This window comes from Trichechus manatus, unplaced genomic scaffold (genome assembly GCF_000243295.1).
Source record: "Trichechus manatus latirostris isolate Lorelei unplaced genomic scaffold, TriManLat1.0 scaffold00015, whole genome shotgun sequence".
In the NCBI taxonomy this organism is placed as follows: Eukaryota; Metazoa; Chordata; class Mammalia; order Sirenia; family Trichechidae; genus Trichechus; species Trichechus manatus.
This window is the reverse complement of record NW_004443951.1, coordinates 2,310,458-2,328,707: the sequence shown is the minus strand read 5'-3', so window position 1 is coordinate 2,328,707 and position 18,250 is coordinate 2,310,458. Positions and strand designations below refer to the sequence as shown.

At 44.3% G+C, this 18,250-nt stretch overlaps 1 protein-coding gene across 4 annotated transcripts in view; it reads right to left on the bottom strand.

Moving 5' to 3' along the window:
- The window catches only part of SLC1A7 (solute carrier family 1 member 7), a 54,297-nt gene extending 37,162 nt beyond the window's left edge, over positions 1–17,135 (bottom strand). For 2 of the 4 annotated variants that reach the window (XM_004371721.3, XM_004371722.1), the window contains exons 1-2: positions 16,825–17,135; positions 4,752–4,831 (exon numbers count right to left, since the gene is read on the bottom strand). In XM_004371721.3, coding sequence (XP_004371778.1) covers positions 4,752–4,831; positions 16,825–17,007 — 263 coding nt within the window. In that variant the 5' untranslated portion in view covers positions 17,008–17,135. The remainder of the gene's footprint in view (positions 1–4,751; positions 4,832–16,824) is intronic. The other 2 variants (XM_023727056.1, XM_012554239.2) reach the window with 1 other exon arrangement.
- Between the last annotated feature and the right edge of the window lie 1,115 nt (positions 17,136–18,250).

Sequence of the window (18,250 nt, the reverse complement as noted above, 5' to 3'; positions counted from 1 at the left end):
GTGACCGAGGAGGGCCCCTAGCTGGGGGCTGAGTCGGAGTGGATTCTAGAGAATAAAGGCCCAGGAGCTAGAAGATGCCAGATTGTGGAGAGAGTGAGAGAGCTGGGCTCCAACTCAGGCCCTCTGGCCCCGCTCCTTGCCCACTGGGCCTCCTTTCTGTGGAACAAAATGTCTCTGTGACCGCCGCCTGCAAGACGGAGGCAGGCGCAGGGTCTTGCAATCCCTCTTGTAATCCTCACTGTGACTGCCCACACTTCTTTACGTCTCATCATCTCCCTTAGCTTCTCTATTAGATTTCCAGCCTGCTACCTAACTCTTACACAGAGCACCAGGGAGAGGTTAGTGTGAACAAGGGGGAAAAGTGAACCGGACCCCCTCCCAGCGTTTCACAGCAAAACACTGCTGTGCACATGACCTTCTCCATGGAGGGCTCACGTAGACATGCTAATTGATTTGCTCAGATATATGTCACTACTGTGCTAAAAAAAGGTGCCTGTATCCCATAATGGGATGCCAGCTGTGACCCTGAGTTCATTGAGCTGATGATACTGAGCACAACTGAGGGTCACAGTGTCAGTGACGGTCACAGGTCATCATCAGCGGTTATCAGTAAACAAGGAGCTGGGAGACTTTCAAAGAGACACAAACTTTAGCTAGACCTGAACATAAACAAAAAACAACCCGTTGCTGTCAAGTTGTTTCCAACTCATGGCGACCCCATGTGTTACAGAGTAGAACTGCCCCATAGGTGTTTTTTTGTTTCCCCCCTGGGCTGTACTCTTTACAGAAGCAGCTCATCAGGCCTTTCTCCCATGGTGCTGCATGCGTGGGTTTGAGCCACCAAGCTTTAGGTTAGTAGTCGATTACAAACTGTTCGTGCCACCCAGGGACCTTAAATAGGGTAGGACTTAACTAGATTAAGAGGAGAGAGGCATTCATGGAAGGCGGAAGAGCATGAGCATAGGTGCAGAGGCAGGAAAGCATGCGGCATGCTTAGAGACTAACGAGGTGACCAGGCTGATTCCGGGGAGGGGGAGTGGTAAGAGGGTGGAGGTGGAGGTAAAAGCTGCATAGCAAGAGTCCTGTGCTTCTTCCACCCATGCACCGATTTATTTATTAAAATAACATTTCATTGTGTTTAAGGTGAAAGTTTACACAGCAAATTAGGCTCCCATTTAACAATTTCTACATAAATTATTCATTAATATTGGTTTCGTTTTTCACAATGTGTCGTCATTCTCATTCATTCCATTCTGGTTGTACCATTTCCAGTTCTCTGCATTCCCTGCCCGCTTACCTTCTCATCTTTGCTTCAGAGTAGTTTTTGACCTTTTCGTCTGCTATAGATGATTTTTAAAAAGAGCTCATTACTCATGGGTTATATTCTTTATTTTATGAGCCAATGTGTTATTTAGCTAGAAGGTGACCTCAAGAGATAATTTCGGTTTAAGGTTTAAAGAGTATCTCAGGGCAATAGTCTTGGGGAGTCCTCTTGTTTCAATTATTCCAGTAAGTCTGGACTTTTTAAGAATTTGAGTTCTGTTCCACGTTTTTCTCCTGTTCTATCAGGATCCATCTGTTGTGGCCCTGATCAGAAAAGTTGGTAGCCATGCACTGATTTAGCTGTCAGTAATTGTTCGTCTTGTCAGTCTCCCCACTGTGAACTCCCTAGGGTAGGGACAGTACCTCACTCATCTCTGTATCTGCAGCGCTCAGGACCAGGTACCCAGAAAGCACCACGAATGATTGTTGAATTCACGAATTCATTTATTGGACAAGTATTTATTGAGTATCTACTATGTGGTCGGCAGTTGACTAGGTGCTGAGAACCCAGAGTTGCACCACAACTGAGTATTGGCTCTGATTTTATGGAGCTTATGGCCCAATGGGGGAGGAGGGAGCGGTGGTTCAGTGGTAGAATTCTTGCCGTCCATGAGGGAGACTGGGTATAATTCCTGGCCAATAAACCTCCAGTGCAGCCACCACTCATCTGTCAGTGGAGGCTTGTGTGTTGCTATGATGCTGAACAGGTTTCAGTAGAGCTTCCAGACTAAGACTAGGAAGAAAGGCATGGCAAGCTACTTCTAAAAATCAGCCAGTGAAAACCCTATGGATCACCCTAGTTCAGTCTCATGGTGTATGGAGTTGCCATGAGTTGGGGGCTGACTTGCCAGCTAACAACAACATGGCCCAGTGGGAGATAAACAGGTCAACAAATGAATACCTACAGAATGACAACTTACAGTAAGTGCTGTGGAGAAAAAGGAACGGGCATGGTGAGGGAGAATGAGGGTGATGGTGAATGGGGGTGGGAGGAGAGAGCCTTTCTAAGGAGATGACATATAAGTTGAGATCTGAAGGAAGAAGAGGAGGAGGAGATGTAAAATGTTGGGGAAGAGTGTTCTAGGCAGAAGGAACAGCACATGTGAAGACCCTGAGACGGGGAAGGGTTTGGTCTGCTTAAGGTCAGTGGGAATGGAGTGAGTGTGGTGTGAGATGAGGTCATGGGGCGGGGGGTGGAGGGGAGGCAGGGGCAGAGCATGCAGAGCCTCCTAGGCCCTTGAAAGGTTTTACATAATCACACAGCCCAATTGGCTTTTCAAGAGATCATTCTGGACACTGGGTGGAAAATGGATGGGAGGAGAACAAGAACAGAAGCGAGGAGACCAGTTAGGTTACAGAGGATTTCAGGCACGAGAAGAGAGTGCCCGGTACTATGTGGTGAGGATGTAGCTGTGTTACAGTTAGGGGGAAGAATCAGCTGGAATTGATGGCGAACTGTTTGTGAGGGAGAGGGACTAATCAAGGAGAACTGAATAACTTGGTAGATGGAACTGCCATTTACTGATATGCAGAAAACAGGAGAAGAAACTACCTTGCAGGTTAAAACCTCAAGCTGGTTATGTTAAGTTTGAAATGCTTCTGAGACATCCAAGTGGAGATGCCAAATAGGTAGCTAAGTGAGAGAGTGTGGAGCTCAGAGGAGAGTTCTGAGAGGGAGACCTGTATGTGGGAGTGTTCAGCTTGTGGGTGGTATGTTAAAGCCCTGAGGATGGATGGGAAAAGGCAGGAGAAACCCCAGCATTTAGCAGTAGAATAGAGAGAGAGAAACTGGGACAGAAGGGTAGAGAGCAGATGAGAAGCAGGCAGAGTGTAAGGCCATAGAGAAGTGTATTTCAATTCGGAAAGGATGATCAACTGTAGCAACAGCTGTGGAGAGATCATGTACAGCAAGAACTGAAAGTGTCCTTTGGATTTAGAAATGTGGAGGTCACTGGTGACCTTGACAGATTCACCGACTCAGTGACTCAAAAGATGCATAAAGAGGAGACAAAAACCAGAGTGGTTAAGGAGTCAGGGAAGGCTTCCAGAGGGAGGTGGCATTTCAGCAAAGCCTTGAAGGCTGAGTCCTGAGAGACCTAAATGCTGCCTGTAAGAAGCCAGTCTGTGCTTGACAAAGCCTCCCTGTGAGGAGCATAAAGTACCATTAACTGATGGCTTGCCTGCAGAGTATTATCTTCACCACACAAGAGGCAGAGGTTGGAGGAGCTGGCTTAATTCTCAGCAGCAGGGATGCTAGGGAGACTGGTGACACTCCTGTGGGTGACAGAGCCTGCTAACATCCACCCCACCCCCAGGATGCACAAGCTTGTCCACTTCTTTCCCAGCAGAGGAGTCCTGGGAAGTGAGGATTCTAAACGATGGCCTTAGAGCAAAGGGCTCTTAAACACCACCTGGAGCAGTCAGCTCATTACACATCTGGAAAAACTGAGACCTAGGGAAAGGCAGGGGATTGCCTAAGATCACCCAGCACATCAGTGCTACGGACCAAAGTGATTTCTTTACTGAATTCCCATGGCTCTCTCCCTACTGGCTAGTCTGAATACTTTAGCCTGGCTTTCAAAGTCTTTCATAATTAGACAACAGCCCACATTCCAACTTCATCTCCCACCATCTCTTTCTCTAACTCCATGATCCAGCCCCCTGAATGCTTAGCATAAGAAAATGTATAGTCTCGTATAGTCCTTACAACAACTCTTCGAGGTCGATGATATTACTCCCATTTTACAGATGAGAAAATTGGGGCTCAGAGAGGTTTGATAACTTGTCTAAGGTTACACAGCCAGTAACGTACACAGCTGAGCCATGATTTGATCTCATGAGTATCTACAAAGTCATCTTTTTCCCATGCCATGCATCTATTTACAATACAGAGTCCCCCACCCCCACCCCAGGAAGCAATTTCTGAACACCCTGGCTCTAAGCTACCTTGGAGGAGTCTCTCTCACTGTCCCGGGTTCTATGTATCACAGTCACCTGTGTTCATATCTGCCTTCACCCCTGGACTGTGAGTGCCTCAAGGGAACCCAACAGGCAGATACATATTAGCTGAATAATATCATAATGTGAATAAAGCAACTCCCATCTTACAGTGGGGAGGAAACTGTGGCACAAAGAAGTGAACTCATTTGCCCAAGGTCCCACAGTGACAGAGCCATGTCATATGACTCCAAATCACTTGCTTAGTCCACTGAAAATGTCTGCATCCATTGAATGGGACTGAAATGACTGATGCCTGTAATATAGCCTACTGCCCATAAAAACCCCCAAATCACACTACTCCCAGGGGCTACAGCTGCAGCACAGCTGCCCATAGCACGAGCAGGGCACCTACAGAATCTATTCTCTATTCCTTCCCCACCCTAGATGGGCTAGCCAAACCTCCTGCCCCAAGATGCCACTCGCCTCACCTGGAGACCACCAGTGGAAGGATCAGCATCTTCAACATCCTCATCAGGAGCTCTCCAGGGAACTGGAAGTAACTAATCTCCTGAAAATACAGCAAGAGCTGGGGTTATAGCGGGCAATGAAGACTTCACAGTTGACTAATTCTTTACACTCTTCAAAGCACTCTCATCCCCACTCTCGGGCTCAATGTCTAGCACATGAGCAGCAGAGTCAATGGAGAAAGCATTGGCTTTGGGGTCAAACAAATCTGGCTTCCAATCATGGCTTCTCTTATAACTAGCTGTGTGGTCTTAACCAAGTTACTTGACCTCTCTAAGCTGGTTTTCTCATCTGTAACATCAGGATAATAGCTACTTGTGTGCAGTGGAATTGCTTAATATGGCCCTTCTAGCTATAGTCTTTGTGGGGATTGGATAGCTTGCTAAGAATGTAAATAAGGTTCATGGTACCCTTGTGGGGGTGGGACCATGCAAGAAAGATGTATGGAAACCTAACTAGGGGATTGTTCAGTTTTGCCATCTGTCTTGGTTATCTAGTGCTGCTATAACAGAAATACCACAAGTGGATGGCTTTAACAAGAGAAATTTATTTCCTCACAGTAAAGTAGGCTAAAAGTCCAAATTTAGGGTGTCAACTCCATGGGAAGGCTTTCTCTCTCTTTTGGCTCTGGAGGAAGGTCCTTTTGATCAATCTTCCCCTGAACTAGGAGCTTCTCTGTGGAGGAATCCTGGGTCCAAAGAATGTGCTCTGCGCTTGGCACTGCTTTCTTGGTAATATGAAGTCCCCCTGTCTCTCTGCTCACTTTTCTCCTTTATATCTCAAAAGAGATTGCCTCAAGACACAATCCGATCTTGTAGATTGAGTCCTGCCTCATTAACATAACTGCCGCCTAGCCCCTCTCATTAACATCATAGAGGCAGGATTTACAACACATAGGAAAATCACATCAGATGACAAAATGGTAAATAATCACACCATACTGGGAATCACGGCCCTGCCAAATTGGTACACATATTTTTTGGGGATAATTCGATCCATGATACCATTCCTATAGGGTTAAAATGAGCTATCCCAGAGACAGGAAGGGAGGATCTTGCTACCATCAAGAAAGAAAAATCAGGAGTGGAGTGTGTCCTTTGGACCCAGGATCCCTGCACTGAGAAGCTTCCTGGAACCAGGAGACCAAGAGAGAGAGCTGTAACACTGAAGAGAGTAAGAAGCTGTGAGACAGAAATGGCAGCAGCAGAAGCAGGAGACTGGCAGGAGACGGAGCGGTGGGTTTCCCAGCCCATGGAGCAAGAAAGCTGAGTGCTTTCAGGCAAGAGTCTTGCTGGTGGAGTAAGGTGCCTCCTGGCACTTGGTAGAGCAAGGTTCGCTGACCAATGGATCCTAGAGCTGAGCACCTTTGGGCTGAGGCTTACTGGAGGAATAGGGTGCCTCTGGGTACTTACTGGCAGAGCTAGAAGAACTTTGTAACACTTGCCCAAGTGGATCAGAGGCCAGGCTGAGGGGCTGAGGGTCAGAGAGAGACCTGCTTGCGGGCACAGCTAAGAAGAGACTGTCCTGATGAGGAACTGTATCCTGGGCATTCTTAAACTTGAATTGTAACCTGTTGTTGTTGTTGCCGGGTGCTGTTGAATCGGTTCCAGCTCATAGTGACCCTATGTACAACAGAACAAAACACTGCCTGGTCCTGTGCCATACTCACAATTGTTGCTATGCTTGAGTGCGTTGTTGTAACCACTGTATCAATCCATCTTGTTGAGGGTCTTCCTCTCTTTTGCTGACCCTCTACTTTACCAAGCATGATGTTGTTCTCCAGGGACTGGACCCTCCTGATAACATGTCCAAAGTACATGTTAAAGTCTTGCCATCCTCACTTCTAAGGAGCATTCTGGCCGTACTTCTTGCAAGACAGTTTTGTTTGTTCTTCTGGCAGTCCATGGTATATTCAATATTCTTCACCAACACCATAATTCAAATGCGTCAATTCTTCGTCGGTCTTCCTTTTCATTGTCCAGCTTTCACATGCATATGAGGAGACTGAAAATATCATGGCTTGGGTCAGGCACATCTTAGTCCTCAAAGTGACACCCTTGCTTTTTAACATTTTAAAGAGGTCTTTTGCAGCAGATCTGCCCAATGCAATATGTCATTTGATTTCTTGACTGCTGCTTCCTTTTGGCATTGATTGTGGATCCAAGTAAAATGAAATCCTTGACAATGGCAATCTTTTATCCATTTATCATGATGTTGCTTATTGGTCCAATGGCGAGGATTTTTGTTTTCTTTATGTTGAGGTGTAATCCATACTGAAGGCTGTAGTGTTTGATCTTCATCAGTAAGTGCTTCAAATCCTCTTCACTCTCAGCAAGTAAGGTTGTGTCATCTGCATAACTCAGGTCGTTAATGAATATTTCTCTAATCCTGATGCTGCATTCTTCTTCATATTGTCCAGCTCCTCAGATTATTTGCTCAGTATACAAATTGAATAAGTATGGTGAAAGGATACAACCCTGATGCACATCTTTCCTGATTTTAAACCACACAGTATCCCCTTGCTGTGTTCGAGCAACTGCCTCTTGATCTATGTACAGATTCCTCATGAGCACAATTAAGTGTTCCAGAATTCCCATCTTTGCAATGTTATCCATAATTTGTTACAATCCACATAGTCAAATGCTTTTGCATAGTCATAAAACACAGGTAAATATCTTTCTGGTATTCTCTGCTTTCAGCCATGATCCACCCAACATCAGCAATGACATCCTTTGTTCCATGTCCTCTTCTGAATCCGGCTTGAATTTCTGGCAGTTCCCTGCTGAGGTACTGCTGCAACCACTTTTGAATTATCTTTAGCAAAATTTTACTTGCATGTGATATTAATGATATTATTTGATAATTTCTACATTCTGTTGGATTACCTTTCTTTGGAATGGGTACAAATATGGATCTCTTCCAGTCAGTTGGCCAGGTAGCTGTCTTCCAAATTTCCTGCCATAGATGAGTGGGCACCTCCAGCACTGCATCTATTTGTTGAAACATCTCAATTGGTATTCCCTCAATTCCTGGAGCCTTGTTTTTCTCCAGTGCCTTCAGTGCAGCTTGGACTTCTTCCTTCAATACCATCTGTTCTTGATCATATGGCACCTCCTGAAATGGTTGAGCATTGACAAATTATTTTTGGTTCAGTGACTCTGTGTATTCCTTCCATCTTATTTTGAAGCTTTCTGCATCCTTCAATATTTTGCCCATAGAATCCTTCAAAATTGCAACTCAGGGCTTGAATTTTTAATTCAGTTCTTTCAGCCTGAGAAAGGCCAAGTGTGTTCTTCCCTGTTGGTTTTTATAATTCCAGGTCTTTGCACAGTGCATTATAATACTTTACTTTGTCTTCTTGAACCACCCTTTGAAATCCTCTGTTCAGCTCTTTTACTTCATCATTTCTTCCATTTGCTTTAGCTATTCGATGCTCAAGAGCAAGTTTCAGAGTCTCTTCTGACATCCATTTTGGTCTTTTCTTTCTTTTCTGTCTTTTTAATGGCCTCTTACGTTCTTCATGTATGATGTCTTTGATGTCATCCCACAACTTGTCTAGTCTTCGATCATTAGTGTTCAATGTGTCAAATCTATTCTTAAGATGGTCTCTAAATTCAGGTGTGATATACTCAAGGTTGTATTTTGGCTCTCATGGACTTGCTTTAATTTTCTTCAGTTTCAACTTGAACTTGCATATGAGCAATTGATGGTCTGTTCCACATTGGCTCCTGGCCTTGTTCTGACTGATGATATTGAGCTTCTCCATCGTCTCTTTCCACAATGTGGTCAGTTTGATTCCTGTGTATTCTATCTGGCAAGGTCCACTTGTATAGTCACCATTTATGTTGGTGAAAAAAGGTATTTGCAATAAAGAAGTCGTCGGTCTTGCAAAATTCTATCATGCAATCTCCAGTGTCGTTTCTATCACCAAGGTCGTATTTTCCAACTACCAATCCTTCTGTTTTGTTTTCAACTTTCACATTCTAATCACCAATAATTATCAATGCATCTTGATTGCATGTTTGATCAATTTCACACTGCAGAAATCTTCAATTTCTTTATCTTTGGCATGAGTGATTGGTGTGTAAATTTGAATAATAGTTGTAACCTGTTACTTCCCTAATAAACTCCATAACTGTGAGTATGGTTTGTGACTTCTGGGTGGCCATTGCAACAAATTCTTGAACCCCGCAGAGGAGTAGAGAGTGCCATGGGCTGGACAGATGGTGAGAGGATTGGTAAAACGTTAGAGAGAGGAGGCATGTCTGACCATCACCTCATAGGAATCAGCCTAGGGCTGTTGATCTTGATTCTCCTTCCCCTTTGTCAGGTTACACAAGGAGGTCAGACACCTGTGCCATGCCATTTTCACACTACCCTATGGGATCATTGTTGTTGCTGTGTGCCTTTGAGTTGATTCCAGCTCATAGCGACCCTATGTTGTTGTTGTTGTTAGGTGCTGTAGAGTTGGTTCTAACCCACAGCGACCCTGTGTACAACAGAACGAAACACTGCCTGGTCCTGCACCATCCTCACAATCGTTGTTATGCTTGAGCCCACTGTTTCAGCCATTTTGTCAATCCATGTCGCTGAGGGTCTTCCTCTTTTTTGCTGACCTTTTACTTTACCAAGCATGATGTCCTTCTCCAGGGACTGATCCCTCCTGATAACATGTCCAAAGTATGTGAGAAGTATGTGAATGACCCTATAGGACAGAGTAAAAGTGCCCCCATAGGGTTTTCTAAGCTGTAATCTCTATGGGAGCCGATCACCAGGTCTTTTCTCCCACGGAACCACTGATGGGTTTGAACTCCTGACCTTTTGGTTAGCAGCTAAGTGCTTAACCATTGCACCAGTAGGCTCCTTATAGGATCGTTAGGAAGTTTAATGAGAGAACGCACATAAACCACTGAGCATAGTGCCTGAGTGAGAGTACATGTTGAGTAATCACAGTAAATAACAGCCTCCCACCCCCATTCACCTGCTCATCACCCCTGGTATTAACAGCTATCTCATTTAGGAAATGGTTAAGTGGCAAGAGGGCAGAACTGTGTATTGTCCACATATTCATTCTAAGTTCCTGGTCTAGTTTATGAGGAAATTGACTCATAAACAGACCATGGCATTCTTGTGACTCGGTCTCTCCAACTGTATCAGGTTCACTTTCACTCTATACATTCTGCTTTTGCAGACTTCTATCAACCAGGACCGGATTACCCAGCATGGGTTTACTTGTGCCTATTTACTAATCTTTAGTGAACAATTTTACCTGTTTTTCACCACATCAACCACTCCCAGAGGGTCTCACCGTCAGAAAAGAGAGAGCATCTGATTAGACTGGTGAGACATCACTCAGTATGAAGAGCTCCTGTTGGCCAGAGTTCTCGTCAGGCGGCCTCATAGGCTGCTGGTCCAGCTTATTCAGGGAGCCTTTGATTATAACCCAAGTCCTAATACGGTCACATGACAGAGCCTGTCAACTGAAGCAAGATGGGATTACTAAAGCCAGTTAAATCTGAATTTCACAGAAACGACAGATAACTTTTTTTGTATAAGAACCAGTTATCCATTGTTTCTCTGAAGTTCAAATTTAACTGGGCATCTAATTTATTTTATTTTGCTTTGCTAAATTTGGCACTTCAGCTGCTTTCTTCAGAGGATAAGGCTGTGGGTGAGGCAAGCACATGGACGCTCAAACGCCATTCAGGTTAACATATTGTACTTACCTCTCTTTTTTTAAACCAAACACTACATTTGGTTAGTGATCTAATGCCTTGAAAAGCCCAAATCATTGACTTTGGGCAGGAGAAGGGGTTTTGAAGACTTCTAGGTTAGCCCACTGTCTTTATAGATGAGGAAGGTGAGCTGGGAGAGGGAGGTGACTTGTCCACACAGTGAGTTGGCGGTAGTGCAGGACCAGAAATCATGCCACCTATTCCTATTCTAGTACTGTTTCCAACACATAAGAAAACCAACTTTTTTTGTATCCCTCATGGTTTTGTTTTTAATTAATTTTAATGCGTGTATATGTTCTTTGGCACCCTGGTGGTCAGTGGTTGCGAGCTACGGGGGCTAACCAAAAGGTCGGCAGTTCAAATCCACCAGCTGCTACTTGAAAGCCCTATGGGGCAGTTCTTCTCTGTCCCATAGGATCGCTATGAGTTGGAGTCGACTCCACGGCAACAGCTTTTTCTTTATACATATATTCTTTAAGTTATAAAATGTTATAATCACAAAGGAAGCCATTTCCTCACTCCTCACTGTCCCCAACCTCCAACCTCCCAGCAGCAAATACCTTTAACTCTAGCCATTTCTCCTGGTATCATTATTTCTAAATGATGTTTATAATGCTGTTTCTTGACTTATCATTTTGACCTCTATTAAATTCTCTGCCATGATAGGTGTTATGGATTGAATTGAGAACCCCAAAAAAGTATGTCAACTTGGCTAGGCAATAATTCTCAGTATTGTGGGATTGTCCACCATTTGTCATCTGATGTGATTTTCCTATGTCTTGTAAATCCTACCTCTATGATGTTAATGGAGCTTTGGTGGCAAAGTGGTTAAGAAGTCGACTGCTAACCAAAAAGGTCAGCTGCTAACCAAGAAGGTCAGCAGTTCCAATCCACCAGCTGCTCCTTGGAAACCCTATGGGGCAGTTCTACTCTGTCCTATATGGTCGCTATGAGTTGGAATTGACTCAACAGCAATGGGTTTGGTTTGAGTTTGGGTTATGATGTTAATGAGGCAGGACTCAATCTACAAGATTAGGTTGTGTCTTAAGTCAATCTCTTTTGGGGTATAAAAGAGAGAAGCAAGCAGAGAGACAGGGGGACCTCATACTACCAAGAAAGTAGTGCCAGGAGCAGAGTGTGTCCTTTGGACCTGGAGTCCCTGCACTAGAGCAGGGGAAGACTGATGACAAGGACATTCCTCCAGAGCTGACAGAGAGAGAACGCCTTCTCCTAGTCCTGGCACCGCTAATTTGGACTTCTAGCCTCCTAAACTGTGAGAGAATAATTTTCTCTTTGTTAAAGACATCCACTTGTGGTATTTCTGTTATAGCAGCACTAGATGACTAAGACAGTAGGTAAGGACTTAGTTCCTCCTTTCCTTTCTCCTCCTCGCATTTCCCCATTATATTTATGTCAGTTTTTGGTTAAATCAGTATTCAAGGTTTGTACTATTTTGTTTATTCAATTTTGTTCACAGTTAAGCTAAGTGGTATACTACAACCATGCATTCTTTCTTGTACAAACCTTCATTTTTTTTCCTGAAGTTAATAATTGCCAGGTTTTCCGTATGCTTTGTTTTCTATGAACCACTCATTAACTTCTTCCAAATGCTTTAACATCTGTATCAAAATACCTATCAATAGTATTTTCCATGTACTCAAGTACATCAGTTCATTTTCATCACTTCTGGGACCTCACTGCAAGAGCTTTCCATCTTCCTTGGGCAGGTAGCTCTCCAGGCCCGGTGGTTGTCATCGGTCTTTTCTTCATTGTCATCCTTGTTTTGCTGGAACATCTCGTTTGGTGTCCTCATGAGTAAACGTTGGCAGGAGAGAAATTTTTCTGAGTCTTTACATGAGTAAAAATGCCTTTATTCTACTTTACCTCTGATTCATCATCTGGTCATATAAAAGATTCTTAGCCGAAAATCATTTCTCCAAATTTTGAAAGCATTCCTCTAGTGTTGCTTAAGTTGTTTGAAGCCATTCTTATTTCCATAAGACACATTTTATTACCTCAGAAACATTTAAGAATCATCTGTTTAGCTCCAGTTTTCTGTAATTTCAGAATGATGTGCCATGATTTTTTTTCCTTTTAAATTCATAATTCTGTGACTACCTGTCATTTCTGGGAAACTTTCTTGTATTCTCTGTGAAATGTTTCTCTCTTTTTTTCCCTGTTAATTCTAAAATTCTTATTAGGTAAGTTGCATGTTAGATATTCTAGTTTTATTATATTTTTCTCTTTTATTTTCATCTTTTTTTTGTCTTACTTTCTGGGAGATTTATTTTTATTCCAGCTATTGAAATTTTTAGGTTGGCTCTTGTATTTTTAATTTCCAAGAGTTCTTTCTTGTTCTTGGATTGTAACTTTTTTTTTTTTTTTAGCATCCTGCTCTGTTTTATGTTGCTACATCTTCTCTCGTATCTCTAAAGATCTTAAGATTTTTAGAAGTTTTCTTCTACTCCCTATGTTATCTCTGCTTCATCAGAGATTCTTTTTTTCTGTTTGTTTAATCTCTGTCTTTCATGTTAGAAGCTTTCTTCAAATTATTTCTGGTGACCTTGGCTTTCTGCTCATCTGTAAATGTGATAGGCACTAAGCTTCTATATGGAGCCCTGGTGGCGCAGTGGTTAAGAACTCAGCTGCTAACCAAAAGGTCAGCAGTTCGAGTCCACCTCCTGCTCCTTGGAAATTCTATGGGGCAGTTCTACTGTGTCCTATAGGGTCACCATGGAAATCAACTCAACGCAATGGGTTTTTAAGCTTCTGTATGCATGAGCGGGGCTTGTTAACAGGTGCCCTCAGGGCAAGGTGATGGGTGGTGGTCTGGCTTTTCACTGGGTGTGGGGCAGGAATGGAATCCCCTTTATAAGAGAATCTGGAGATCTTTTCTCTGAAGCTTCAATGAAAGAAGTCTCTTAGGGGAGGGAATGGGAGGTTGGTGGGGCTATGCCTGGGCCCAGCTGACAGCAATCTTTGAAGCTGTGCTGGGAATCCCACATTCAGAATGCAGATGCCCCCTAATTTGCCTGAAGCCGGTGCCTCACCACTGCCCCCCTTTCCAACACACACGTCAAACTCATTGCTGTCGATTCAGCTCATGCTAATTTCATGTGTTACAGAATAGAACTGCTCCATAGGGTTTTCCTGGCTGTAATCTTTACAGAAGCAGATCTCCAGGCCTTTCTTCCATGGCACCACTGGGTAGGTTTGAACCATCAACTTTTCAGTGTAGCTGAGATGGGCCTAATATCTCTAAGTCAAGCCTTTCTGGTTCCTTGAGGCAGGTAGGGAAATAGAGATGGGTGGATGAAGAGTTTCCTGACTACATGAACTGCAAGGGACCTAGGGGTCTAACTGCTTCGGTTACAAAATTCCAACCAGTGTCCCTGATTTCAACCCCGTGCCTCGCCACCTGCCTCCTACAACACCTTGCACTCAAGTCCAGAGCCCTTCTGAAGTTCTCTGAGACAAACCAACTTGGTATCTACCTCTACAAACTCAAGTTTTTAGTTTCCCCTGCTCTACTAAATCAGATGCTTCTATTCCATCCACTTCCCATCTTGCCTAAATTTGTTGTAGTATCTCAACTTCTGTTGTCTCCTTTTTTATTCTCTTTGTTCTTGGGGATTTATATCTTTGAAACATTCGTTTATTCTAATTTTAGTAGAACTCCAGGAAGGAAAGGAAAATGAATGCAGTTGCAATCCACCATGGCTTAACTGGAAGTCTTAAAATGGTCTGTATTTTTAAACGAGATACTCATATCCAAAGATAAAGCCTTGTGATTCTCTAAGTTCTTTTTAAAGATAGGACATTTGGCCATTACCCAAATTGATGATGATTTTTGCTTGTTGCATAAGTTTACAAATAAGAAGGGTTTGGTTTCTGAGTCACAGGCAAAGAGATCAAACAGAGAAATCCTGGATTTCAAAGTAAGATGCTGAGAAAGCCAATTCTCGCCAAGTAATTGTTCTAGGACTCTACATCCTTCCTTCAATTTATCCGGCAGGTTAATCCAGACTGGAATACATTTGCATTACTAGACAGATGGGGAAGGTAACTTTGGCAAAGGAGGTCCCAGATGAGTTTAGCTTTTAGTAATAGGCATTCCGATTTGTTTTCACAAAATAATCTCCCTGCAGGAAATATATTTTTGTCACTGAGGAAAATTAAAGAGAACAGATTGTTTGGGTCATTGCCAATTTAATTCATCAACTAGCTGAGGGGTCTTTTTGTGCCTAGTACTGAGCTAAGCTCACATTTTCATTCAGGAAAGCCCACATGATATTCAGAAAGTCAGAATCTCCTGGGAGAAATAGACACCTACATAAACAGATCTGAAGCAAGGCAGCCAGTAGCTATGTTACAATGGAGAATTAGCATGGGAAGAGAGTATTATTTCAGATGCGGGCAGGTCTGGAAGACTTTTTATAAGATACAAAATATGAGATGGTTCTTGATTTAGATAGGACATCGACAGGTAGATAAGGGAGGGAGGGTTGAAGTAACATTCACTAAGCACCTACTGTACACTAGGCATTGATGAATCCTTTGCAGGCTTTGTTTAACCCTCATAATAATTTTTTTCCTTTTTTTTTATTGTACTTTAGGTGAAAGTTCACAGGACAAATAGTTTCTCATTAAACAGTCAGTACACATATTGTTTTATGACACTCGTTAACAACCCCACGACATGTCAACCCTCTCCCTTCTCGACCTTTTTTTTTTTTGGTGAAAATTTACATAGCCAAAGATACACCATTTCAAAAATTTCTACATGCACAGTTCAGTGACATCGACTACACTCTTCCAGTTGCGCTGCTATTCTCACTTTAGATGAAGGCTTACAGGACAAAATAGTTTCTCATTAAACAGTCAGTACAAGTGTTGCCCTATGACAATGTCAACCCTCATAATAATTTTAATAGACACTTCCATCCTCTCCATTTTACAAATAAGGAAACTGATGCCCAAAGAAGAGCTATGATTTTGCCCAGGGCCACACAGCCATTTACCAGCAGAGTCAAATTTCCCCCAAAGTCCATAAAAAAAAAAACCCTGTTGCTGTCAAGTTGATTCCAACTCATGGCAACCCCACATGTTACAGAGTAGAACTGTTCCATAGGGTTTTCTTGGCTGTAATCTTTACAGAAGCAGGCTTGCTTCTGTGGTGCTGCTGGGTGGGTTTAAACTGCTAACCTTTCAGTAAGCAGTTGAACGCAAACCTCCAGAGTCCATGCTCCTCCGTAAATAACGACTAGCGGTTTAACGGTGTAGTAATTGTAGTAATAGTGGGCTCAGTTACCAGGGAGGGGGTATTTGCCTTTTAATAGAAGACCAACTCTGATGCCTCGAGCCCCTGTTGTGGAGATAGTTTTGGACATCAGTGAGCTACAGGAAGAGGAATTTTCTGGAATAGGGAATCTTCCAGGAGCGCATTTGAGTGTTCCTACCTCTCCCTTGGGGAGTGAGGGCTGAGAGAGAAAGAGGCCCTTCCCTGGGCAAGGCACCTTCACCCTTACAGCTACCCGAACCAGAAATCTGGGGACCTGCCTTGCCCCCTGCCCCCAACGCTACATCCAATCTGCCACCACATCCTGAAGGCTCCTCTTTGGGAAGAGTTCTCACATCTGTCCCTTTCATCCCCACCATCATACCTCTCACCCCTGCAGCTGCCTCCTCACTCAGCCCCCTGCCTCGCCCACACCCCACCTTCCACTTGGCACCAGAGGGATCTTTCCAAAGCTCGGATCTGACCATATCATTCCTCTGCTGAAAAGTTTCTCATGGTCGCCCCAAGTCTTAGTTTGGTGATGGGACCTAGAGACCAGCTGGACCCTGCGCTCCGGCCCCTGCCTCACATGACTAGCTTGCTCCACATGCCCCAAAGTCACACCTGCCCTGTGCCTTTGCTCCTGCCATTACCTCTCCTAGAATGCTCTTCCTTCTATGTTTTCCTGGATCTCTATTCCTATGAGCTTCCTTTGGGAAGCCTTCCCTCCACCACAGTTCTCAGCATGGCAGTTATTGTAATGCAGCATCCTTGCCTCCCGTTAACCTGGGCATGACTCAGGCTCATAACCACGGCTCCAGCCATTTCAGTGGACTCTCATTCTAGTTCTGCAAGGTTTTTATCACACCCATGTTATAGAGGAGGAAGCTGAGACCCAGAGAGGCAAAGTGACTTGCCCAGTGTCACATTGTCAGTGAACTGTGGAGCTGGAATGTGACCCCAGATCCCTCAGGCAGGCACACCCCTCCCAGATGGGACCCTGCAATGTCCCAAGTGGCTGACCTGTGGCGAGAGGCGTCGAGTTCTCAAGAAAAAGCCAAGGAGGCAGCCTACGATCACAGACAGCACAGACAGGATGAGCAGTCCGTTCCGCCGGCACACATCTCTCCCTCGCGCCAGGATGGCACCTGGCAACATGGTGAGCCCAGCCTGCTGGCACGGGGCACAGCACCATTCCATGTGCATGAGGCCAGCCGAGAACACAGGCACAGCCGGGGGCTCTGTCTGCTCAGCAGGCAGGTGGTCAGGATCACTAAGGACCAGTTGCCCACCCCACGGCCATGGCCTGTATGGCCGCCCCAGACGGAGGCCACAATCCTATTACCAGCTGCATCATTAGGAGCTGGGAGGAGATTAAGGCCTGGGAAATTAGAGCAGGCCACGTGGTTCAGGGGTTCAGACTTCAAAGCCAAGTGCTCCTTTTAAGCAGGGGTGGGGACCAGGAAGTAGTGGGAGGAGAGAGAGGACCATCTGGCTGGTTGGTTTGATTTTTACCTCCACTTCATTCCAGAAAGCATTGAAGGCAATAAAATAGTAGTAATTGATGACATTAATGAAGCATTTACTGTGCACCGGGTGCCATTCTAGAAGCATATTACTTGTATTAGCACATTTAATCCTAACACCAACCCCAAGAAGTATCACCATTTTACAGATGAGGAAAGTGAGGCATAGAGAAGTTGAGTGATGAGCACATGCTGTGTGCCAGGCCTATTACAGTTGCTTTACCTATGCTAATCATAGGGATTCATCCTAACAACCCTCAGATTCCCACCTTCATTTTACTGAAAGGACTGAGACTCCGGGGGCCAGAATTCCTGGGCCATGGTCATAGAACTAGGAAGTGGCAGAGTGAAATTCAGGCCTACGTTGGTTTGGTTTCTACCACATGAGCAAATGGATGGGTTCAAGCACATTTAGCAGTATCATGGGTGTCATGGATTGAATTATGTCCCCCCAAAATGTGTGTATCAATTTGGCTGGGCCATGATTCCCAGTATTTTGTGGTTATCCTTCATTTTGTGGTTGTAATTTTATGTTAAAGAGGATTAGGGTGGGATTGTAACACCCTTACTAAGGTCACATCCCTGATCCAACATAAAGGGAGTTTCCCTGGGGTGTGGCCCATACCACCTTTTATCTCACAAGAGATAAAAGGAAAGGGAAGCAAGCAGAGAGTGGGGGACCTCATACCACCAAGAAAGCAGTGCCAGGAGCAGAGCGCGTCCTATGGACCCGAGGTTCCTGCATGGAGAAGCTCCTAGTTTGGGGGAAGATTGATGAGAAGGTTGACAGAGAAAGCCTTCCTCTAGAGCTGACACCCTGAATTTGGACTTCTAGCCTACTGGACTGGGAGAATAAACTTCTTTTTGCTCAAGCCATCGACTTGTGGTATTTCTGTTACAGCAGCACTAAATAACTAAGACAG